General features: G+C 67.4%; 3 protein-coding genes across 3 annotated transcripts; 1 reads left to right on the top strand and 2 right to left on the bottom strand.

Annotated features, from left to right (window-relative positions):
* Positions 1 to 2,854: 2,854 nt before the first annotated feature.
* Positions 2,855 to 12,477, bottom strand: MAP1S (microtubule associated protein 1S). Its single transcript, XM_032092423.1, has 7 exons — positions 12,317 to 12,477; positions 10,670 to 10,771; positions 9,999 to 10,081; positions 9,753 to 9,893; positions 4,912 to 8,095; positions 4,613 to 4,830; positions 2,855 to 3,990 (listed from the first exon to the last, which is right to left on the bottom strand). The coding sequence occupies exons 1-7, from the start codon at positions 12,462 to 12,464 to the stop codon at positions 3,835 to 3,837; spliced, it is 4,032 nt and encodes a 1,343-aa protein (XP_031948314.1). The 5' UTR covers positions 12,465 to 12,477; the 3' UTR covers positions 2,855 to 3,834.
* Positions 12,478 to 13,770: 1,293 nt separating this feature from the next.
* On the bottom strand, positions 13,771 to 14,964 carry LOC116435892 (cocaine- and amphetamine-regulated transcript protein-like). The gene is made up of 3 exons (XM_032092551.1): positions 14,814 to 14,964; positions 14,198 to 14,281; positions 13,771 to 14,090 (listed from the first exon to the last, which is right to left on the bottom strand). Exons 1-3 carry the CDS (start codon positions 14,937 to 14,939, stop codon positions 13,983 to 13,985), a joined length of 318 nt encoding a protein of 105 aa, XP_031948442.1. The 5' UTR covers positions 14,940 to 14,964; the 3' UTR covers positions 13,771 to 13,982.
* Positions 14,965 to 17,606: 2,642 nt separating this feature from the next.
* GADD45B (growth arrest and DNA damage inducible beta) lies at positions 17,607 to 19,362 on the top strand. The gene is made up of 4 exons (XM_032093033.1): positions 17,607 to 17,802; positions 17,899 to 18,000; positions 18,294 to 18,507; positions 18,646 to 19,362. The coding sequence occupies exons 1-4, from the start codon at positions 17,765 to 17,767 to the stop codon at positions 18,757 to 18,759; spliced, it is 468 nt and encodes a 155-aa protein (XP_031948924.1). The 5' UTR covers positions 17,607 to 17,764; the 3' UTR covers positions 18,760 to 19,362.
* Positions 19,363 to 23,434: the final 4,072 nt, after the last annotated feature.

Below are 23,434 nucleotides of genomic sequence, written 5' to 3'. Positions count from 1 at the left end.
TGCAGCGGGGGGAGGTGGCGGGGGGGCCGCCCGCAGCACCGGGAGCGGGATCGTGGCCAGCGGGGGCTGCACCGGAGCACCGGGGCTTTATTAACGGGGGGCGCCGGGGCGCGGTGCGGTGCAGCGGAGCGCGGTGCACAGCAAGGAGGGGATCTCCGGTACGGCGGGGTAGGGGGCGGGGGGGAAGGCACGGGGCTGCACCCCCGCCCCGGTGAGGGCGATGCTGCGGGGGCGGCGGGGGGGGACCCGCGCGGGAACGGCGGGGCCGGGGGGCTGCGCGGCGGGGCGGGGGCTTAGGGGACTCGGAGGCGGGACCCCTGTGCGGGGCGCGGGGCCGGGGGTCGGTGCCCGCTCCGGGGAGGACGCGGGACTCACCTGCGGGGCCGCCGCCGCCCCCGCCCCGCTCCGCTGCCGCCGCCGCCGCCCCGGGACCGCGCCGGGACCGCGCCGGGACCGCGCCGGGGGCGGTGCTGGCCACGCCCCCTCCCGCCGAGCCGCGTCGCTATTGGTCAGCGCGCCCGGCAGCGGTGACCGCAGCCAGCGGCCGCCGCTTCCCATTGGCCGAGGCGCCGCCGTGCCGCGCGCGGGGAGGGGGCTGATTTGCATTTTTAAAGAGGCCGCCGCCCCGAAAGCGCGGCGGGAGCGGCGCGGGGGGGAGATGCGGGAGCGGAGCCGCTTGTACCGGAGAGCTGGCGCTGGAGCTGTCGCGGTCTCCCGGCTGTCACCGATCCCAAGCTGTCACGCCCTTCCCAGGACTGCCACCGCCGCGCACGCCGCCATCCTCCCGAGCTCGCAGTGCTGATCCCGGTGCAGCGGCTCCCACCCGACCCCGCCGGTTGTCACCGCACCCGCGGTCCCGGGCTGTCCCCCCCACACCCCCACCACCGCCGCCGGTACCAGCCGGTGCCTCGCACCCCGCTGAGCTCATGCCCCGGCTCCAGCTGTCACCGGCGCAGCTGCGGGAGCGGGCACGGAGGGCAGGGACCCGAGGCGGGGGGGGGGGGGGGGTGGGGGGACATTCCCGTCGGGAATTAACCAAACATCCCGCCGGGATGGGGAACGCGCCAGCCCGCGGTGCCACCGGAGCTGGGACGGCGGGGACGTCACGCGACAGCTTCGGTTACGCTGCCTTTTGTCCCGGTGACACCTGGCAGGTGTCACCGCGCCGGGGTGGCAGTGCCAGGCCCAGCCGGTGGCACCGCCGGTGGGCTCGGGGGGGCGGGGGGTTGCAGACCCCTCCCCAGCTCCACGCGGGGCTCAGCCAGGATCAGGCTCTGCTGGCGCTGCCGCCACGGGCATTGTCACCTCCGTGACCCCGCGGTGTCCCCGCCCGTGTTGGCAGCCCCCAGTCGGGTGGCAGTGGCGGAGAAGCCCCCGCTGGGACCCCTCCCCACGGCCATGAGGCTCCCAAAGCCACTGGGACCAGTCACAGCACTGGGAAATCACCGGAGCGGGGGGGCTCAGACCGGCCTGGGGGGGACAGGGACAGCCCCGGCGACAGCCCCGACCCCGGGGGTCACCCCTGGGCTCCAAGGGACCGAACCCCCCCAGGAGCGCCCGAGGAGCCCCTTCCCCAAAACACCCCCGATGGAGCAAGGGTCTGGGAACGAGGAGATTTTGGGGAAGGGGAGGTTTGGGATTGGCGGGGGGGGGGTGGAAAGGGGAATTTGGGGGGAGGGGTCGGGGGGGATTTCAAGCGTTTTTGTCCCCTGGTCGTGCCAGGCTCGCGCACCGAGCAGCACCCCCACCCCCCCGCAGCACCGAGGAGGCTCCAAACCCCCCCCAAAATCCCACCCTCCCCCCCAAAAGCTGCGGGGGCCGAAGGCAGCGGCTGCAGCCCCCTCCTCCTCCTCCTCCTCCTCGGGGGGCCGGGGGCGGCGGGGCTGGGGCTGCCAGGGATGGGGATGGGGATGGGGATGCAGTTGTCATGGCAACCCCGCATCCAGCCTCAGCCTCGGCGCTGCCGCGCCGCAGCGCATCCACACCCCCCCGACCCCTCTCCAACCCCCCCCCGCCGCGTGACACCCTGGACCCCCCCCTAAAACCCCCCAACCCCTCTCCCACCACCACCAGCAACCCCAGAACTCCCTCCCACCCCCTCAAAAAAAAAAAAAACCAAAACCCCTTTCCCACCTCAAGCTACAACCCCAAACTCCCCCTTCCTTCCCTGCCCAACCCATCCTTTTCCCACCCCCTCCCCAAATCCATCGGGGACTCCCCCCCCCCCCAAAAAAAAAAAAAAACCACCCCAGGAGACACAATTCCACTGGGAATGATCCTCTTTAATGCTCGTTTTCCACACATTTGCCAAACGGGAACGTGGCGTGCAAGACGGGGAGCGTGTGCCGCTGGCCACGGGCAGGGGCTGGGTTTTTGGGGTGGGGGGAGAGGTCACAGTCACCCCACCCACCCACCAAAAAAACGCCCCCCCAACTTTCAAACCTTCCAGCTGAGGAGAAAAAAAAGATTCAAAGCACTAAAGGTGAAACATTCAGTGCCCCCCTCCCCGAACACGTAGGACGATACAATCGAAGGTAAAAGCCCCCACGGGCATTTATGGGAGGGGGGGGGGAAGGGTGTAAAGATAAATAAATTCCCTCTCCCCCCTCCCCCCCCCCCAAAAAAAAGGTTTGGTTTCTTCAGTTTTCACGATTTTTGTCGGTTTTTCTTTTTTTTTTTTCTTTTTTTTTTTTTTTGTTGGCTTTTTTTTTATCTTAAAAAGTCATTACAAAAAAAGAGCCATTGAGGAGCCTCCTACAAAACGGGTTAGTGTTTGTCCCGAGGGGGAGAATTTGGGGAGGGGGGATTTTGGGGGGGGAGGGCCGGGAGGGTCACATCCTGTGTCCCCCCCCCTCCCCCACCAGCCCCACCCTGACCCCCCCCCTTTTTCGAGCTCTCCGCTCCTAAAAACCCCTTAAAAATTGCACGTGACGTTTGGTTTTGAACAGCTTCCAGCAACTCACGGGGGTGGGGGTGGATGGGGAGGGGGCTGCTTTCCACTCCCTCCTCCCCACCCCCCCCCCAAAAAAATGAGGGGCTGCAGGGGGGGGGTGGTGCCTTCCTTCAGCCCCCTCACCCCAAAATTTAGGGAGAGGGAGGGGCCATCAGTGCAGCGAGCTGGGCAGGTCTCAGCCTGGGGGGGGAGGATGCTGCACGTGAGGGGGGGAGGGGGGTACAATCAATTGGGGGGGGGGGGCTACAACCGTTTTGGGGGGGCTTTTTGGGGAGGGAGGGGTCAAAACACCAAGGACAACCCCAGAGCAGCAGCAGCCCCCCCCAATCCCACCCCCCTCAGGGATGGGACCCCCGAGGTTGTCCAAGCTTTGTTTCCCCCCCCCCCTCTAAAAAGAGACCCAGCCCCTCCCCCCCCCCCCCCAACTTTGAGCACTGTGGTTATTTGGGGTGGAGGGGAAAAATTTGGGCTCGTCCAGGGAATGGTGGGGAGAGGGGAGAAAAAAAAAAAAACAACCACAAAACACCAAAATTTACCCTGTTCCATCGAGCTGCCCGTGGGGGGACGGCTCAGCACCGCCGCTGGCTGGGGTGGGGGCCACATTCTGCCACCCCCTCCCATGCCCAGCTGGTCCCTCGTCCCCCTCCCCGGGCTGGCAGCGGGTGCAGAGCGTGGCTGGCGTGGGCATGCAGGGGGGTGGCGGTGGAGGTGGCGTGGAGTGGGCAGCGGGACACGACCCCACCTTCCCCCCGCTGCCGTCCCCCCGTCCCTCCCCTCCGAGCTCCGTGGGGAGGGGGCTCAGAGAGGGGTGGTGAGTGGTGGTGGGGGGCTCGGGGAGGAGGGTGGGGGTGGCAACCACGCCGTGTGCCCCCCGTGCCAGCTCAGAACTCCACCTTGCAGGCGGGGAAGGTCTCGTCCTGCATGGCCACGGTGCTGTTGCTGCCCAGCACGGTGATGCCCAGCTCCTGCTGCCGCTCGTGCGTCTCCTGGTACCACTCGTGCATCACCAGCGAGTCGAAAGTCGGGATCAAAGTCACCTGAGGGGACGGCAGGGACATTCTGTCACCACCCCTGGGCGCTGGGAGAGGGCACCCAGGACACTTTGTCACCCCCCCAGCACCAGGAAGGGACACCCAGGACACTTTGTCACCCCCCCAGCACCAGGAAGGGACACCCAGGACACTTTGTCACCCCTCCAGGACAAGGAAGGGACACCCAGGACACTTTGTCACCCCTCCAGGACAAGGAAGGGACACCCAGGACACTTTGTCACCCCCCCAGCACCAGGAAGGGACACCCAGGACACTTTGTCACCCCTCCAGGACAAGGAAGGGACACCCAGGACACTTTGTCACCCCCTAGCACCAGGAAGGGACACCCAGGATACTTTGCCACCCCCCAGCACCAGGGAGGGACACCCAGGACACTTTGTCACCCCCCAGGACAAGGAAGGGACACCCAGGACACTTTGTCACCCCCCAGCACCAGGGAGGGACACCCAGGACATCCTATCACCCCCAGGACCAAGAAGGGACACCCAGGACACTTTGTCACCCCCCCCAGGTCTGGGAAGTGACACCCAGGACATCCTATCACCCCCCCCCAGCATCGTGAGGGTGCCAATCCCACCCCTTCACAGCCCCAGGAGTGGGGCCTCACCTGGATGTCAATGCCCCACTGGTGCTTGCCCGTGAGGAGGGCGTCGAGCAGCGGCCGCAGGACCCCCTCCTTCAGGTGGTCATCGCCGCTGACCACGTAGCAGAGGGAGCGGATCCGCCGGAAGAACTCCTCGTCCACCGTGCGGGCGCTCCAGGAGCCGGGCAGATACGCCAGGTCCACGTAGACAGGGGGTCCCTGGGGGGCTGCAGCCCTTGTGCCTGCCAGGACAGGGTGACCACGGTCACAGCAGCCCCCACAGCCCCCACAGTGCCACCCCCCCGCTGGCCCCCCGCCCGTACCTGCCGGTGATGCCCGGCCCGCTCCGGCCACCGGCCGGGCTCCAGCGCCGCGGGCGCTGCCGGGGGCACGGGGGTCCCCGCTGGACGGGCCCTTCTTGTCCCCAAGGGGCAGCCTGGCCTTGTCCTTGTCCCCGGCGGCGCTGGCGGGAGGCCTGGCCTTGGTGGCCGAGGCGGGGGCGCGCGGGGGCTCGGCCTTGGGGGCGGCGGGCGCCGAGCCCACGCGGGATGGGGTCCTCTTCACCCTGGCACCGGGGGGCTCCTTCCGGCCGGGGGGCAGCGCCTCGGGGTCCACCATGCAGATTCCGGGCTGGGCGGGGAGGGGACAGGGGTCCTTCCGGGGGGCTGGCAGCGGGTCACACGCTCTGGCCACGCCGCGGGGCGGCCGCTCCGAGTCCTCGTCCGACTCCAGCCCGTCGGCCAGGATGGACGGGCAGTCCTCGGTGGCCGGAGGGACGTCAGAGTCGGAGAGGGTGGGCAGCGACTCGCTGACCGACGTGGGGGGGGTCTCGCCCGGCCGGCCCCGGGGTGGCACCAGCTCCTGTGATGGGTCGCTGTCCGACAGCTCCCGCGGGCTGGCGGCGGCCGAGGGCGACCGCTCGGACTTGGGGTGCTCGAACTCGCAGGGGGACACCAGGCACAGGTCCACGTCGTGGGGTGAGTCCGAGCGGCGGCCAGGCCGCGGCGCGGCGTCCCCGTCGGCCCAGGGCGGGTGGTGGCACGGCCGCAGCGGCAGCGACAGCCCCCCTTTGGTGGCCTCGGGCTCGGGCGCGTCCCCGGAGCCGCGGGAGCGCCGGCCCTCGTCCGGCGGGGACTCGCTGACCGGCGGCAGCACCTGCTCGAAGGACACCGAGAGCGACTCGTCCACCTCGGTGGAGTGCGGGGAGCCCACCTCGGCCGGCAGCGAGGGCGTGGTGATGGTGGGGGACACGTCGGGGACGTCATCCTTGAAGGGGCTGAGGGACAGGCACCCCGCCTGCTTGTCCGGCACGGAGCCGTCCTGCGCGGCCTTGCCCCCTCCGGCCGCTGGCCACGCGTTCTGCTGCCGGCCAGCGCCGCTGCCCGGCTCCTCTGCGCCGTCCTCCACCGGCGACTGGTGGAAAGGTGTGTGGCCAGCACTGGCCGGCCCCGAGCTGGCCGGAGACATCATCTCCAGGGTCTTCTCCTCGGAGCTGCCGCAGGGATCCTCGGCGCCCTCGGGGCCGTGGTTGAGCAGCCCGGTGGGCGTCAGGTCGAAGTTGACGCTGCGGTCGCTCTTGGGGGTCTTGGCCATGGGCGACGGGGGGCACACGGCTCGCAGGGGGCTGCTCTCCACGTAGCGCAGCCGCTGGGGGCTGTCGGGCTCTTCCAGGCCGTTCTCCAGGCAGGACGGATCCCCCGGGACCCCCGGACGCCGGTTCCCCCCGTTCTCCAGGGATAAAGGCTCCAGCTCGCTGTCGGCCGTGGCGATGCCTTCATCCGTGGATTCTTCCTTCCTCCTCGTCCCGCCCTCCCGCTCGGCCTCCGGCAGCATCTCCTCGGGGGAGGAGGATTTGGAGCCGTCCGACGTCCCCGCTTCCTTCCGGGGGGTTTTAGCCTTGGTTTTCTCCGGCTCCTTCTTGAGCGGGGTCTTCTTGATGCTGCCGGCCTTGGCCGGGGCTTTGCGGCTCTCCGGAACCGGCGTTTTCCGGGCCGGAGCCTTGGCCGGAGCCTTGGCCTCGGCCTTGCTGTCCTTTGAGTCCTTCCGCAGCGTCTCGGCCTTCGCCTCCTTCTTCACCACCTTCACCTCCTTCTTGGGCTCCGCCTTCGCCTCGGCCCCCTCGTCCTTCTTCGGTGGCTTCTTCTCCTCCTTCCTGGCAGTCGGCTCCTTCTTGGGCGCCGCCTTCTCCTTGCTCAGCTTCAGCTTCACGTCCCCCTTCGCCTTCTCGGCCGCCGAGTCCGGCTTCGCTCGGCCATCCTTGGCTTTCTCCTCTTCCGACCCCGTTCTGGCCACATCCCCCAGGGATTTCGGCTTCTCCTTGGTCCCACCAGGCTTCACCTCCTTCTTCTCCACCTTCAGAGCCTTCTCCTTCGGCGCCGGCGCCCCGGCCTCCACCAAGCTGAGCTTAGAGCCCGACTTGAGGCTCTCCTTGCTCTCCGCCCTCCTCTGCTTCAGCAGCTTCTCCACCTGCGCCGTCCCCTTCAGGTCATTCTTGGTGACCACGGGGTACTTGAGGAACTCCAGGTGCTTCACCTTCTCCAACCCTTCCAGGATCCGAGCCTGGGGCGTGCAGCCGGGGAACAGCACCCGGATGATCTTCTCGGAGCGGCTCACGGGGTGCCACACGAGCAGGACGCACACCGAGGTCAGGCACTGCAGGGGCAGCTCCTGCTCCTTGGGGAAGCCGTTCCCCGACCACTGCTGCAGGAGGAACTCCAGCTCCTTGGTGCCCTTCACGGGGTTGAGCACGTACATGTCCAGCCGGCCCACGCCCATCTTCTGGAAGAGCACGGTGGGCTCGGCGCGGGGGCCGCTATCCCGGGCCAGCAGGTTGGGCCGGATGCCCAACTTCTCCAGGTAGTGCAGGGTCAGCGCGGCCTCGTCGCAGCTCTTCAGCACCCGCGAGTCGCCCTCGATGTCCTTCAGCTTCTCGGAGGCGTTGAGGAAGACGACGCCCAGCTCCGGCGAGATGAGGTTCTTGGCCCAGTCGCCGTTGCCCTGGGAGCTCTGGGAAGGGTCCTCCTCCAGCTCGGCCAGCTTCCTCTGGAGCAGGCTGTTGATGCCAGGCAGGCTGTCCGTGCCCACGTGCGTCACCAGGATGGAGTCGATGCGGTCCAGGTGCCGCACCAGCTTCCAGAAAGAGGATTTGGGGTTGGAGCCGCCGTTGACCAAAACGTTGAAGCCGTTGACGGCGAAGAAAGCCGAGTCCCCTCTCCCGCCCGGGAAGATGTAGCAGCAAGGCTTGGAGAGCTTCAGGAATCCCACCATGGTGGGGGGCTCCAGGAGGTCGAAGGGGGACTGGGGTTCCAGAGACTCCGACAGGTACTCCATGAACTCCTCCAGCCCCTCCATCTCCGGCAGGACGCAGCCGGGGTTGTAGCGCAGCTCGATGAAGTCCTGCAGGTTGTGGTGCTCCAAGCCCGAGTCCCGCCACTCCCCGAAATCCGGGCAGCTGATGGTCAGCCTGGCCTTGGCCGAGGGGTCCGCAGAGCTCAGGATGTCCCCCACCTGCACAGAGGGGGAGCTTCGGGTGGGAGGGGGCACCGGGGACAGCGGCCGGACCTCAGCCCCCATCCCACACTGGGATGGGCATGGATGACCCGTGGGGGGTGGGAGGTGTCCAGGGACACATTAAACCATTGGATCCATGCCCGCTGCCTGCTTTTTGGGGGATTTTGGGGTGCCAGCCCCCCCTGCCACTGAGCTTTCCTTGATTCCCCCCAGCCCGGTTGAGGCAGTGCCCCGCCAGCCTGGCAGTAGAGGATCTGCACCCCTAAATCCCCGGGATCTGCTCCCCTGAATTCCCAGGATCCACTCCTCTAAATCCCCGGGATCTGCCCTCCTAAACTCCCAGTATCTGCAACCCTAAATCTCCAGGATCTGCTGCCCTAAACTTCCAGGATGCACCCCCCTAAATCCCCAGGATCCACCCCCCTAAACTCCCAGTATCTGCACCCCTAAATCCCTGGGATCTGCCCATTTTCCTGCCCCTCAACCCCCTAGGATCTTCCCCCCATTGCCCCCAGGATATGCTCCCCAAACTCCCAGCATCTGTCCCCGAGCATTCCCAGGATTTCCTCTCCCCGATCCCCAGCATCTACCCCCTAAATCCCTGGGATCTGCACCCCTAAACTCCCAGGATCTGCCCCCCTAAATCCCTGGGATCTGCACCCCTAAACTCCCAGGATCTGCACCCCTAAATCCCCAGGATTCGCACCCCTAAATCCCCGGGATCTGCCCCCCTAAACTCCCAGGATCTGTCCCCCTAAATCCCCAGGATCTTTCCCCCTAAATCCCTGGGATCTGCACCCCTAAACTCCCAGGATCTGCCCCCCTAAACTCCCAGGATCTGCCTCCCAAAATCCCTGGGATCTGCCCCCCTAAACCCCCAGGATCTTTCCCCCTAAATCCCCAGGATCTGCATCCCTAAACTCCCATGATCTGCTCCCCTAAATCCCCATGATCTGCTCCCCTAAATCCCTGGGATCTGCACCCCTAAACTCCCAGGATCTGCACCCCTAAACTCCCAGGATCTGTCCCCCTAAATCCCTGGGATCTGTCCTCCTAAATCCCCAGGATCTTTCCCCCTAAATCCCCAGGATCCGCCCCCCTAAATCCCCAGGATCTGCCCCCCTAAACTCCCAGGATCTGCCCCCCTAAACTCCCAGGATCTGCACCCCTAAATCCCTGGGATCTGCACCCCTAAATCCCCAGGATCTGCACCCCTAAACTCCCAGGATCTGCCCCCCTAAACTCCCAGGATCTGCCCCCCTAAACTCCCAGGATCTGCACCCCTAAATCCCTGGGATCTGCACCCCTAAATCCCCAGGATCTGCACCCCTAAATCCCCAGGATCTGCTCCCCTAAACTCCCAGGATCTGTCCCCCTAAATCCCCAGGATCCGCCCCCCTAAATCCCCAGGATCTGCCCCCCTAAACTCCCATGATCTGCATCCCTAAACTCCCAGGATCCGCCCCTTTCCCAGCCGCAGACCCCCAGGATTTTCCCCACACGTTGCAAGGACGCCGCTGAGAGGAGAGGGACGATGTGGCAGCATTCCCACAGATCCACCGGCCCCTCCAGGCTCCCGCTGCCATCCTCACACAGCAACTCCCACTCCAAAAACCCCATCCCCTTTACCCAGCTCCTTCCCGCAGCTCCGCACCTCCTTATCCGTGAAGATCTGGATGAAATCCCGCAGGGAGAAGCAGCCGGTCTGCAGCATCAGCTCCCCGGTGTCCTCCACGCAGGGCCCCGCGAACACCAGCAGCTTGTGCTGCGACACGTCCGTGATCAGGTTCCGCAGCTGGGGACGGAGGGGGACGTCAGGACACAGGAGGGGACGTCAGGACACGGGGGGGGACACGGGGATGGCACCCGGATTCATCCCGTGGGAGCATTCCCAGCTCACCTCGTCGCACAGGGATTTGTCGGAAGGGTTGAGCAGCACCAGGGTCTCCAGCACATCCCCGCGGTGGTGGAGGGTCCGCTGACCTGTGGGCACCGACGGGGTGACCACCACCCTCCCCCGTGGGGGGGTTTGGCCCCGTGGGGGTGGCACGGCCGGGTCCTGCCCGGTTTTCCGGCGGAAGAGGGACGGGCACCGTCGCGGCTGCCGGACACCGCGGGGGTCAAGGGACACATTTCCCGTGTCCTTCCTGCCACAGGAGGGGAGGGGGGACAGGTGGGGACCCCCCCTAAACGCTCGGGGTGCTCCTAGGGTGGGGTTTTGGGGGTTCACCCTCTCTTTCAAAGCAGGGAAAGACACAACCGGGGGTGGGATGTGGGAAGGGGTGGGGGGAAAAAGGCACCGGAGCGGCCCCAGCTCCATCTTCCCCGTTCCATTCCTCCATGGAAAATCTCATCCCGCCCCGGGGTGGGAGAAGGAAGCGGCTCCTCACGTGGAGGGATCACGGGGTTTGGATGTGGGGGGGTGGGCACAAAGCCAGGCCTGTTCCCACAAAAGCCAGGAATGGGGGGGGGGGAGTCCCTTATCACCAACCCCCCCCTCCTTTCCCACCATTTCCCAGCTCCTGGGAGGGGTTTCCCTCCCTATTTTCCCTGGTTTATCCCATATTTTACCTTTCACGATGCTGGAAAACGTGGCAGAATGCCGGGACACGAAGAGCTTCAGCTGCTCGTCCAGGTTGCAGGAGGTGAGGTCGATGTCCCACGAGCGGATCCCTGCGGAGAAAAACACGGAATAAAAATTTGGGAAAGGGGGCTCAGCACCCACCGGCACCCTCCCCAAAACCCACACGGTGCCGGGGGGGACTGACCCCATAAAACCCACCCTAAAATCCACCCCCCCTAACCCCACCCTGAGGTGTTTTTGGGGTATCCCTGAGCCCACCTGTGCCAACACCTGCCCGGCAGGTGAGCTCCTCGTGCCGTGACTCAGGGCAGCTCCGGCTCTGCCAATCCCAACAATCCCAAATCCCGAGCCCTCGGGGCACGGAACAGCTCTGCCAGCACCTCCTCCGAGGTGGTAATTAAGGAATTAAAAAGATTTGGCGCACGCCAGGGCTACCTGTCAGCACCGGGACAGGTGCTGCACCTTCAGCATTTCCCAGGAGGGATTTTGGGAGCCTGTTCCCAAAAAATTTGGGTGGCTCTGAGTGCTCCCGGTAACGGCCAGAGAATCGGTGGGGGATGGCGTAACTGCCCGCGGGTTGCACAAGGGTTTGGGGCCGTTTTGGGGTGGTTTTGGTGAGGTTTGGGACAGTCCCGCCGTGAGGGGAAAATGGGTCAGGCCTGGAAATGTCCCTCCCATCGTGATTTTGGGATCTGGTCCCGGCTCAGGGAGGGGCAGGAATGGGGTGTGAGGGCTGGAGGGGGATCCCTGCAATATGGGGGGTAAATCCTGGGGGTCTGCAGCAGGAAAAGGGGCAAATCCTGGGAATTTAGGGCAGCAGATCCTGGAGATCTGGGAGGACGAATCCTGAGAATCCTGAGGGGCAGATGCTGGGATTGGGGAGCAGATCCTGGGGGGACGGGGGGAAGATCCTGGGGGGTTGAGGGGCAGGGAAAGGGGCAGATCCTGGGAGTTTAGGAGGAAAGATCCTGGGGATTTAGGGGGGAAGGATCCTGGGGATTTAGGGGTGCAGATCCTGGGGATTTAGGAGGAAAGATCCTGGGGATTTAGGGATGCAGATCCTGGGGATTTAGGGGTGCAGATCCTGGGGATTTAGGGGTGCAGATCCCGGGGATTTAGGGGGGAAAGATCCTGGGGATTTAGGGGAGCAGATCCTGGAGATTTAGGAGGAAAGATCCTGGGATTTTAGGGGTGCAGATCCTGGGGATTTAGGGGGCAGGGAAAGGGGCAGATCCTGGCGGGGCAGATCCAGGGGGAGCAAATCCTGGGGGCCTGGGAAGGAAGCAGAGCTTGAGGACCCAGACCCTTGAGGATTTTGGGGCAGGAAAAAGGAGCAGATCGTGGGATTTTAGAAGGGCAAACGCAGAGGTTGAGGGGCAGGAGAGGCCGCAAATCCAGGCGGGCGGAGGCAGGAAATGGGGCAAATCCTGGGAATTTCGAGGCGCAAATCCTGGGAACCCAAAGGGGCAGGAGAGAGGCAGATCCCGGGGGGCTGGGGCAGGAAGGGGCAGCCCGATGGGGGCGATCCCAGCCCGGCGCTGCGCGGCCGAACGGGGCATCCTCAGGGGGGGCTCCTCCGGTGGAGGCGGGCGGGCGGGTCCGGGAGGATCCCCCGGAGCATCACGCGGTCTCACCTCGCTCCAGCTGCTGCAGGGCGGCGGCCCTGAGGCCGGGCCGGTGGCAGCCGCCGCCCACGATGGCGAGCAGCGAGAAGCGGCGCGGCCCCGCGGCCGGAGCGGCCGGAGCGGCCGGAGGGGCCGGAGCCACCGGAGCCGCCGCCATCTTCGGCGCCCCCCGCCCGCCGCCGCTGGCCACGCCCCCTGCGTCACTGCCGGGCGGGCCACGCCCACTGATGTCACCGCCAGCCAATGGGATGCGCCGGAGGGGAAGCGGGTGGGCGGAGCGGAGGTGGGAGAGAGGGCTCTTAAAGGGGCAACGCGCGGGGTGGGGCCGCGGGTGGGGCCCGCTCGGGCGATGAGGGGTCATGGGTGGGGGATGCGGGATGGGGATGCGGGATTCGGGATGGGGATGCGGGATTCGGGATGGGAGATCCGGGATTCTGGATGGGAGATCCGGGATTCGGGATGGGGATGCGGGATTCGGGATAGGAGATCCGGGATTCGGGATGGGGATCCGGGATTCGGGATGGGGGATGCGGGATTCTGGAGGGGGATGCGGGATTCGGGATGGGAGATCCGGGATTCGGGATGGGGATGCGGGATTCTGGATGGGAGATCCGGGATTCGGGATGGGGATCCGGGATTCTGGATGGGGGACCTGGGATTCTGGATGGGAGATTCGGGATGGGGGATCCGGGATTCTGGATGGGAGATGCGGGATTCGGGATGGGGATGCGGGATTCGGGATGAGGCATCCGGGATTCTGGATGGGAGATCCGGGATTCGGGATGGGGGATGCGGGATTCTGGATGGGGGATCCGGGATTCGGGATGGGGGATCCAGAATTCTGGATGGGGGATCCGGGATTCGGGATGGGAGATCCGGGATTCGGGATGGGGATGCGGGAGTCGTGATGGGAATCCGAGATTCGTGATGGGGGACCCGGGATTCTGGATGGGGGACCTGGGATTCTGGATGGGGATCCGGGATTCTGGATGAGGACCCGGGAGTCGTGATGGGAATCCGGGATTCTGGATGGGGGGACCCGGGATTCTGGATGGGGGACCCGGGATTCTGGATGGAGGACCCGGGATTCTGGATGGGGGATCCGGGATTCTGGATGCGGGATGCGGCCGAGCCGGGCCGTATGAGCCCTCCGCATCCCGCTGCCTCCGGATGGATCCTCCATCCTCCTCCAGCGGCTCGGGAATCACCGGTGCCGTGACCACGGAAGGATTCCGGACTCAGCTCTCTGCCCGTCCCGCAACGTTCCCATTCCTGCTGCCCCTCTCCCGCACCCCAGCCCAGCCGCAGCTGGACCCACAGCGGGCTGAGATTCCCATTCCCTGCCCCTCATCCCTGCCCCAGCCTCAGATCCCCGACTTGGACCCACAACAGAATGGAGCCCTCCCCTCCCAGGACCCTGCCCAGCGGCAGAGGGTGCTGGCACCCCAAAAAAGCAGGCGGCAGGCGTGGACCCAACGGTTTAATGTGCCCCTGGATCCCGCCAGCCCCACGGGCCAGGCCACCGAGGGTGCTGTGCGGCTCCCTCCCGGTGCGGGGAGGGGGCTGGGGGTCCGCGGCTCGCCCTCCCTCCCCTGCCCGGGGCGCAGGCGGGGGGCAGCTGGTGTCCCCCGTTGTCCGCCGGTGTCCCCCGTTGTCCGCCGGTGTCCCCGGTCCCTCAGGAGCACTTGAGGATGAAGAGGTTGCAGGAGGTGCCGCGGGGGCAGCTGCAGAGCTTCCCGATGCGCGCCCCGCGCCGCACCGCGCACGGCTCCCCGGGCTCGCACTGCGGGACGGCACCGTCAGCACCGGGGCTGCACCCCCACCACGGGGGGTTTGGGGTCCCCCTGAGCCCCCAGGGCGAGCGCCCACCGCCCCCCAGCCCCGCCCTACCCAGGGCACCCAGCTCAGCCTCTTCTCCAGCGCCGGCGGCTCCCGGGTCTCCAACTTGTCCAGTACCTCCTGGAGCACCTCCACCTGCCACGGAGAGCAGCGGGACACCCCGAATTCCCGGGACATCCAGGAGCTCTGGATCCGTGTCACCCCGAGTGTTCCAAGCTCCTGTCCCATCCCCACCCCGTGTCTGGCTCATCCCGGCCCGGAATCGGGGCTGGGGCAGCATCGGGGGGCTCAGGATCTGTCCTTAGGGTGCATCCCACCCTCACATCCCTCCCTCCAGTACCCACCACCCTCCCTGCAGCTGAGCCAGAGCACGTTGGGATGCAACAGGGAAGGCAAACCCAACCGAAATTCCCCAAAGCAGCAATTCCCGCGTGCTGCGGGATGTCCCCGGTGTCGCTGCTGCGAGGAGCCCCCCGAGGACCCCACAGCGGCAGCACAAAAACAGCGGAGGGGTCTCGGCCTCCCCCTCCCCAATTCCACAAGGACCTCCCCGGCACGGCCAGAACCGGCTCCAAACCGGGGTGGGGGGAACAGGAACATCCCGAAATGCCCCAAAACCGCACGGAGGATGCTGGGGACTCCCTTCCCCGCTCCCCCAGCCCCTTACCAGCTCTGTCTCCTCCCGGCTCTGCCCGGGCAGGCTCAGGGTGGGCGCCGGTACCGGCTCCGGTGTGCCGAGCAGGATGAAGCCGGAGCCCACCAGGCAGAGCAGGCAGAGCCGAGCGTTTTCCATGTTCGCGGCTGCGTCGCTGGATGCTCAGGGATGTGCCAGGCTCAGCTTTATACCCCCTGAGCCGCCCCCGGCCTGGGCAAACACGCGGTGACGCAGACGGGCCGCCTGTGTCCCCCCGAACCCCGACGCCGTCACCGAGCTGGAGGGGGGACACATCCCCGGGAAACGCATCCCTGGGGACACGGGTGCCACCGGCCAGCGGCCGGCAGCGGGCGGGATGGACGTCAGCAGCGAGGCCACGGAGGGACCCCCAGGGTGACCCCCCCGGCCCGCAGGCGGGCGGAGGCCGCCGCCAATTCCCTGAGCAAACACGGGGCTCGTCCCGCCAGCCGCATCCCGGCGCGTCCCGGCGGACTCGGCACAGACGGGGAGGGGCACGAGGGGCTCACGAACGGATTTATTGCACAGCTGGCGGCAGCCGGGGGGACAGACAGGACGGACGGACAGACAGGGGGACACGGGGGAGCTGCAGCTCTGCTGTCCCACAGCCCTGCCAGGCTCTCCAGTGTCCCCAGAGCGGTTCTCCGGTCCCGTTACATCCCGGTCTGGTCCCTCTGTGTCCCACAACCCTTCGGGGGGTCCCCAAACCCCACAGGCAGCCCCCGACCCCCTCTGTGCCCAGAGGGTCCTCCAGTCCCTCATCATTCCTGTGGGGTCCCCCTGTCCCGCCGTCCTGTCCCAGCCATCAGCACCACAGCCGAGCATCCTCCTCCTGCCCCCCTCCTCCTCCTCCTCGCTGGGGGTTTGGGGGTCCCCGCCCGGAGAGTCCAGGGGGAGCGGGAGCCCCCCCTCGGAAACCGGGATGGGGTGGGGGCACCGCCGAACACCGGCAGGACCGAACCGTGGAGATAGATCCCCGAGTCCGGTCTCCCCGATCCGGACCAGTCCCAGCCTTCCATCCCGGTCCGGTCGCCCCCAGACCAGTCCGGTTCCGTCGCTCCCAAACCCGGTCCAGCTCAGTCCCCGCTACTCCTGCCCGGTCCCAGCCCAGTCCGGTCCCGGTTTGGTGGCTCCCAGACCCGGTACGGTGGCCTCCAATCCTGTCCCCATTCGGCCCGGTCCCAGTTCGGTTGCCCCCAGCCCAGTTCGGTGACCCCCAGCCCGGCCCCAGTCGGGTCCCAGCCCGGTCGCCGTGGCCTCCGGCCCCATTCCAGCTCAGCCCCAGCTCCCCGGTCCCGGTCCCGGTCCCGAGGCCCCGCCCACACACAGAAGCTCCGCCCATCGAGGAACGCGAAGCCTTGTGGGTAATGTAGTCCCCGTTTCATGGCGCTGGAAGGGCGGGACGCGGAGAGACTACACTTCCCAGCAGGCTCTGCGGCGGGGGCAGCGAGAGGGCGGACACAGCGCCGCCTGTTGGGCCGGAGGACTCAGAGCGGAAGCGCGGCCATCGGTGTGATGAGTTGCGGCGGTGCTCGGTGACGAGGCGGGGGGACACGGGGGAGCTCAGCGGGGACAGCGAGAGGGGACAGGGGACAGCGGGGACAGAGCGCCAGCACCGCCGCGGGCAGGTGGCAGCGTGGGAAATACGGCTCAGGCGGGCGCGGCCGAGGGAAACTGAGGCAGAGCGTGGGGCACCTCCCGCCACCCCACGGCCCCGGGGGTGCACGCACCGGTCCGGCCCCGCCGCAGCGGGACCCGGGGGCCAAGACGAGGCGACTACGGTGTGCAAAGCCCCGGCACAAGCGCGGGCGGGCGGGAGCGCGTCCCCGGGAGCGCGTCCCCGGCGGGCCCGGGCCGTGTTCCCGGCAGGTGGCGGCCGCCGCCCGCCCGCAGCACCGAGGGCCCCGCGTGTCCCCGTTTCCCCCCGCTCTGAGCGCACCGACCCCTCCCGCTGCCGGTGCGTGAATTGCCGCCCCCCGGCGCAGCCTCCGCTCCATCGGCACAGCCCCGGTGCAGCCCCCGGTGTACGGACCGTCCCTCGGTCCACGAACCGACCCCCGCTGCCGTCCCCGATCCACGGACCGACCCCTCTGCGCGGCCGCCGGTGCACGGACTGACCCCCGGTGCACCGACCGACTCCTGCAGGCGGACCCCGACCCACGAACCCAGCCCCGGAGCAGCTCCCGGTGCACGGACCGACCCCCCTGTGCAGACCCCCCTGTGCAGACCCCGGTGCCCAGGACGACCCTCAGTACAGCCCCCACTCCACGCACAAAACCCCCGCTGCAGCCCGTGACCCCCGGTGCAGCTCCGGTCCCAGGGACCGACCCCCCTGCGCAGCTCCCGGTGCACGGACCGACCCCTGGTGCAGACCCCTGTCCCACGCACCGACCTCCAGGTTCACCGACCGACCCCCGGTGCGACCGCCGGTGCACGGAGCGGCCCCCGGAGCGGACCCCGATACCCCGGTGCACGGAGCGACCCCCGACCCACGGACCGACCCCTCCCGTGCAGACCCCGGCCCCACAGACCGACCCCGACCCCCGGCCCGCCCCCGGTGCCGCCGCCCCCCCCCGGTCCCGCTCAAGTCCCGGCGCGGGGGGGGCGCAGTTTCAGGGCGGGGGTTTCCCCCGCGCTCCCCCCCGCGTTTCACCCCCACGTGGGCCCCGCCGGCGGCGCCCAATCAGCGCCGCGTCCGCGGGCGGCTCCGCGCGGCGGCAGCCAATGGACGGGGCGGGGGCGCCGAGCGAGGCCACGCCCCCCGGTGGGAGCCTATAAAAGGCAGCGCAGTGCTCGACCGAGCCTCAGAGCGATCGCGCTGGAGCTGCGGTAGGAGCGGAGCGGGAGCGGTGATCGCGATAGCGCCGCGATATCTGCGCGATAGCCGCTGTCAGGATTATTGCTCTTGGAATTTGCCTTCTTTTCTTTGGGATTACAATTGCACCATGACCCTGGAGGAGCTGGTGCCTTGCGATAGCAGCAAGTAAGTCGCGGGCAGCTCGGCGTGTTGCGGCGGGGGGCGGGGTGTCCGTGGTTGTCGCCGTCGCTGCTCACCGGCTCTGTCGTTCCTCCGTGACAGGATGCAGGCGGTGAGCGAGGCGGTGGAGCGGGTGCTGGTGGCGGCGCAGCGGCAGGATCGGCTCACGGTGGGGGTCTACGAGTCGGCCAAGCTCATGAATGTGTGAGTATCGCGATAGGGCTGTGTCGCGGGGTCTGTCGGGGAGGGGGGGGGTCCGGGCAGCACCAGCGCGGCTCGCTTGGCCGGCGTCTATTTCGGAGCCGTTAACGCAGAGCTGGCTCTTGGCAGGAGCGTTTTACCGGGGGGGGCGGGGGGGGGGGAGAGGGTGACCAGGCAGCATTTGGGGGGGGGTCTGTCCCCCGTTCCGAGTGCGACAGGGGGGTGACAGCTCCGCGGGAGGGGGTTCCACCATCCAGAGCTGTCCCAGGCGCCCCTAACCCGCCGTGCCCCCGCAGGGACCCCGACAGCGTGGTGCTGTGCGTGCTGGCCACCGACGAGGAGGACGAAGGTGACATCGCCCTGCAGATCCACTTCACCCTCATCCAGGCGTTCTGCTGCGACAACGACATCCACATCCTGCGCGTGTCGGGGATGCAGCGCCTGGCTGCCATCCTGGGCGAGCCCGAGCCGGGCTCCGAGCCCCGCGACCTGCACTGTCTCCTGGTCACGGTGAGCGGGGCGGTGACGCGCTGGTGGCCCCGTGATTCCGCCGGGCGCCGCGCCAGGGGTCGGGGAGGGTGACGGCGTGGCTCGGGGACACGTGTCGGGGCGCTGGTGGCACTAAACCTCGTGCTCTTGCTCCTCCAGAACCCGCACACGGACGCCTGGAAGAGCCAAGGGCTGGCGGAGGTGGCGAGTTACTGCGCCGAGAGTCGCGACAGGAACCAGTGGGTGCCTTACGTGTGTCTGCAGGAGCGCTGAGCCCTTCCTGGCCCCTTCCCGGCCTGGACTTGAAGGATTAAAAACCTAAAAAAAAAAAAATCACCAACGTAAAACAGCAGGAAAAAAAAAGAAGGAGAAACAGCCAGTTCCAACCCACAATCCCCAAAACCCACCGATTTTATTTTTCTTTTTAACCGGAGAGGAGGAAGGGGGAGCGCGGCCGCTGCGGTGGGAATGGAGGGAGCCGTGCCAAGCCCGGAGGGACGCTGGCCGGAGCCCGGATGGACACTGGCCGGAGCTGCCGGCCGAGGAGTCGTGCTGGACCGTGGGCCGGAGCTGGGGAGCCCCGGGCGGGCGCTGCGGAGCGCGGGGGGGTGACCCCGGAGCTGGACACTGTCGCGATTTTTGGCAGCTGGGACCCGATGGAGGCGAGGACTGCAGAGGGCTGGATTTTTTTTTTTTTGTTTTGTTTTTCGTTGCAAAAGCTGCTTTTTCCAAGGAATTATCGACGTCTGCACGGGTGGACCTGTGCCCCCCGGGTGCTGCTTTTGCACTTGGAGACCCTGAGCTGAACCTTTTCCAGAGTTTATTCTTATACCGAGCGAGGAGCTAAATTTATTTGCAATAAAATGTCTGACGTGACTCGTGTTTGCTCTTCCCTCGGCTCTGCTGGAGCCGTTCCCAAGGGAGAGGGATCGCCTCCTCCTGGGTGGATTTTGGGGTGGGCTCCACCTCCCCTGGGGCCTCTGTTGGGGGGGGTTTTGGTAGGGCCGGGGGTTCCCAGCCGCGTGTGGCCCCGCTGCTGCTGGAGGAGGAGAAATTTCCGCCGCACCCTTCTCTGAAAAAGGCTCTTTCCAAGAAAAACACCCACGAGGTGCCCTGAGCTCCGTGGGAAACTGAGGCAGGGCCCCCTCGGGGGGGTGGGGGCTGGCCCGGGTTATGGGATGGAGCTTCCCCCACCCCCCACAGCCCCCGCGGCTTCCGCGGTCGTAGGAACCGGGCCGGGGGCTGCCCGCGGGTGGGGGGAGCCCGGGCAGCCCCCACGCCCCCATCCCCTCCCCCGGCCGCGGGCTGGGAATTCCCTCCCTCCTCCGCAGGGCACCTGGGGCGCCCCTCAGCATCCCCCGGGGGTGGCCGGAGTTGGGGACAAGGAGAGAGAGAAGCCCGAGGGCTCCGGGGAAAGTGAGGCGGGGATTGCGGGTGGGGTTCCCCCCTCTGTGGGCAACGGGGACCCCCGGGGGTTCCCCAGGACCTGTCCTGGAGGTGGCGTGGGCTCGGGGGAGCGTGTCCGGTGCATCTCGGGCACCGGAGCGGGAGCTCAGCGCTGTCCTCCTCCACACGGGCGGTGTCACCCCGGGGTGGCCCCGGGACCCCGGGAGCGCTGCCAGCCCCGGCACGGAGCCAGGACGCTCCTGCTCGCCTGGGACACGGTGTCCGCCTGGGCAGGGACACAGTGACCATCCAGCCCCGGCTGGGGACGCGGTGGCCATCCCAGAGTGTCCCGTGGCTTTGGGGACGTGCCCTGGGCCCTCCCTTGGGGTTTTGATTGTGGGGGGGGGGGGGAACTGAGGCACGGAGGGACCGCGGTGAGTGACAGCCCCGGCTGAGGCCACCGCAGCCCTCACGCCGTGTCCTGGGGACAAAGTGGTGGCAGCACCCCCTGGGTGGCCCAACTGCGACCCCCGCCCTGCAAAGGACCCCCGGCCTGGTCCCCGCCCCGGCTCTGCCCGGCCACACCTGACACGAGCTGTGGGGTCTCAGCTCGGGGTGGGGGGCGATAAGGCCTCGCTGCTCCCTGCGATCCCCCTGGGAAAATCCCAAGGGAAAGGGCCCGAGGGCGGCTGAGGCTGCCGAAACTCGTTTCACTGATGAGGCAGCGGGGTCACGAGGCCATTCCTGTCGCCGCTGTCACCGCGGCGGCCGCTCGTGTGACCGGTGTGTCAGGCCGCGGCTCTGTCACGGGGGCGGCAGGGGTGACAGCCCCCCCAGACCCTCCATCGCCCCCTCCCACCCGCAGGACACCCACGGAGCAGCCCCGAGCGCCGCCCACCCCGGAGCTCGAGGGGAGCCGCCCCCCCGGGACCGGGTCACGCACATCCCACCCAGCCCCGGTGTCCCCGTGTCCCGCCCAGGGACCCCTCAAACAGCAGCTGGGGCACCCCAGGAACCCCCGAAGAACCCCCAGCAGGAGGGGGGACAATGGGACCCCCCCCCCCGGAGCCACCTCTCGCCCCTCCCAGCACCCAGACAGGGTTTCCTTTGCCCCCTCCCGGCCCCAGCCGGGTGTGGGGGCGGTGGAACCCCGGCCGGACACTGACCCACACTGACCCACACTGACCCACACTGACCCACACTTTCCACCCCTCCAGAGCCGCCCAGACACCGCGGGGGGGGGGAGGGGCGGCTGCGGGGTTTGGGGGTTTGGGGAGGGGTCCCTGATTCACCCCCACACCCTTCACCCCCCCCCCCCGCCCGGCACCCGAAAGGAAAGGAAATCCGAAAAGGAATCCCAGGGCTGGGAATGGGGGTCGTGGGGAGACCCCCCCAACACCACCGTGACTCCCCGGGGGAGAACAAAACACGGAGCGATAATTAGGAAATGAATCAATAATTAGGAGGTCGCAGGCAGCCCTGGGGGGGCAGGGTGGGTGTTGGGCACCCCCCCAAACCCGACACGCAGGGGGGGAGGGGTTTCGGGGCGTGCAGCCGCCCCCCCGAGCGGGCCCGCGGGGGTGACCCCGCACCCGCCGTGTCCCCGGGGCGGTGAAAACGGGGCCGGTTCGGTTCGGGGGGGGGCCCCGAGCCCCTTCCTGGCTGTGGGGCGGCTGCAGCCAGACAGGGCAGGGCCGGCTCCCGCTGATTTATGAGTCTGGCCTGGGTGGCTCCGGTGGCTCCAGCGGCTCCTGGCCCCGGCCCCGCGCTCCGTCTCCACCCTGGCAGCGACACCGGCGACAAAAACCGGAGGGGCACCGCCCGCCCCTTCCCCCCTCCCCGGCGGCTCGGCCCATCCCGACATCCCCCAGCTCTGGAAATTGGGGGAAACTGAGGCACGGAGCTGCTCCCCACCCCCGCCGCTGACGGCCGGAGCAGGAAGTCCCTCCGTGATGTCACCGTGGTGGCTCCACTGCGTCACGGGTGTCCCCGTGTCACCCGCGGGGGGACATCGTGGGAGGCTCCACGGAGGGACGCGGAATCCCCGCGGTCAGGGGGGTCCCCGGGAACGGGGCGGGGGTGGGCGGGGGTGGCTCCGCTGCTGTCGCCGCCCCGGCGGCACCGGGGGGACCCGCGGCCGTGGCAGGGCCAGCCGGTGCCATCCCGGCAGCGCCGGTGCCCGCGGTTCCGAGGGGCAAGGAGTTAATTACGGCGGCAGGGAGTTAATTAGAGCGGCAGGCAGGCTAAAAATAGCCCGGCGGAGGACGGAGGGTTATTTTTAGCCGCTCCCAGCCCGGTGCCACCCGGCCGGTGTCGCTTGGCGCTGGCACCGCCACCCGCTGCCACCTCCGGCGCTCGGGAGCGAATTCCAGGGAGAGGAGCCGCTCCCGGTGTCGCGGAGTTTTTAAGGGAATTCGGGGCGGTTTTGGGATCCTGTGCCGGGGACCTGCTGCCACCCCATTGTTGTCCCCCTGTCCCTGTGCCCATCCCGCCCTTCCCAGCGGCGTTTTGGGGCCGACACTGAAAAATCCCAACAATTCCCGGCTCCAGCGGGAGCAGCGCGTTCCTGCCGGACTCCTGCAGGATTCCGGCGTGGATCCCCGCGGCCTTTCCAGGAAAGCGGCTCCGGAGCTGCCGGGAAGCTGGGGCGGGCCGGGATCCCTTTTCTCCGAACAGGGAAGGACGCAGCGCTGGGTTTCGTTTTCCGGCGGCCCCGTGGGATAGGAGGGCTCCGATGATTCCCGGGAAAAAGGAGATTCCCGAGGGATCCGGTGGAGGAGCCACCAGGGATGGGGTGGGAAAAGAGGATCCCTGAGATTGAGAGGATTCCCAAGAGTGGGATAAGCGGATTTCTGAGGGTCTGTGATCCCTGAGGGGCTGCAATTCCTGGGGATCAGCATTCCCGATCCCACTGGATCATCCAGGGATGGGGACGGGAGATCCCTGAGGGGCTGCAATTCCTGGGGATCGGCATTCCTGATCCCATCCGAGCATCCAGGGATAGGGAGGGGAGATCCAGGGGGGTCAGAGCGGCTCCCAAGGGTGGCAGAAGGTGATCCCGGAGAGCGGGGGGATTCCCAAGGGTGGGATAAGGGTATTTCGGAGGCACTGGGATCCCTGAGGGATCCACATAAGGAATCGGCATTCCCGATCCCACCCGAGCATCCAGGGAAGGGGAGGGGAGCTCCAGAGGGGCGGGAGCAGCTCCAAAGGGTGGGAGAAAGGGGACAGGGGATTCCCAAGGGGTTTCGATCCTTGAGGGGCCGCGATCCCAGAGAATCCTCAATCCCAGAGGGATCGCGGAGGATCCGGAATTCCCGATCCCCTGAGAGCAGGAGAGGCAGGCGAGGGAACCTTGGCAAAATGCAAAGTGAGCCTTTTTATTGTGTTATCCATTCACTTGGGAACAACAATTCCACGAAATACTCAACACGGTGCGAGGAGGGATCGGGGCTATGGCACACGAGAAAGGAAAAAACCGAACCGAACCGAACCAAAAAACCGGGAATTCGGGAATTGCAGACGGATGAGGAGCCTACGGCACAGACACCGACCACTTCCT

This window comes from Corvus moneduloides, chromosome 28 (genome assembly GCF_009650955.1).
Source record: "Corvus moneduloides isolate bCorMon1 chromosome 28, bCorMon1.pri, whole genome shotgun sequence".
NCBI classification, from domain to species: domain Eukaryota; kingdom Metazoa; phylum Chordata; class Aves; order Passeriformes; family Corvidae; genus Corvus; species Corvus moneduloides.
The sequence above is the reverse complement of the archived record's forward strand: the minus strand, read 5'-3'. Positions and strand labels throughout refer to the sequence as shown.

What these genes read in the sequence shown, in the direction of transcription:
- MAP1S (XM_032092423.1), bottom strand. Translation starts at nt 12,464, where the DNA reads ATGGCGGCGGCTCCGGTGGCTCCGGCCCCTCCGGCCGCTCCGGCCGCT. An exon ending in CCTGCAGCAGCTGGAGCGAG is followed by an intron (nt 10,772 to 12,316) that starts GTGAGACCGCGT and finishes TTTTCTCCGCAG; the next exon opens with GGATCCGCTCGTGGGACATC. An exon ending in AGATCTTCACGGATAAGGAG is followed by an intron (nt 8,096 to 9,752) that starts GTGCGGAGCTGC and finishes CCCTCTGTGCAG; the next exon opens with GTGGGGGACATCCTGAGCTC.
- LOC116435892 (XM_032092551.1), bottom strand. Translation starts at nt 14,939, where the DNA reads ATGGAAAACGCTCGGCTCTGCCTGCTCTGCCTGGTGGGCTCCGGCTTC. An exon ending in GCCGGGAGGAGACAGAGCTG is followed by an intron (nt 14,282 to 14,813) that starts GTAAGGGGCTGG and finishes TCTCCGTGGCAG; the next exon opens with GTGGAGGTGCTCCAGGAGGT. An exon ending in GGCTGAGCTGGGTGCCCTGG is followed by an intron (nt 14,091 to 14,197) that starts GTAGGGCGGGGC and finishes GCCGTCCCGCAG; the next exon opens with TGCGAGCCCGGGGAGCCGTG.
- GADD45B (XM_032093033.1), top strand. Translation starts at nt 17,765, where the DNA reads ATGACCCTGGAGGAGCTGGTGCCTTGCGATAGCAGCAA. An exon ending in GTGCCTTGCGATAGCAGCAA is followed by an intron (nt 17,803 to 17,898) that starts GTAAGTCGCGGG and finishes CCTCCGTGACAG; the next exon opens with GATGCAGGCGGTGAGCGAGG. An exon ending in TGCACTGTCTCCTGGTCACG is followed by an intron (nt 18,508 to 18,645) that starts GTGAGCGGGGCG and finishes TTGCTCCTCCAG; the next exon opens with AACCCGCACACGGACGCCTG.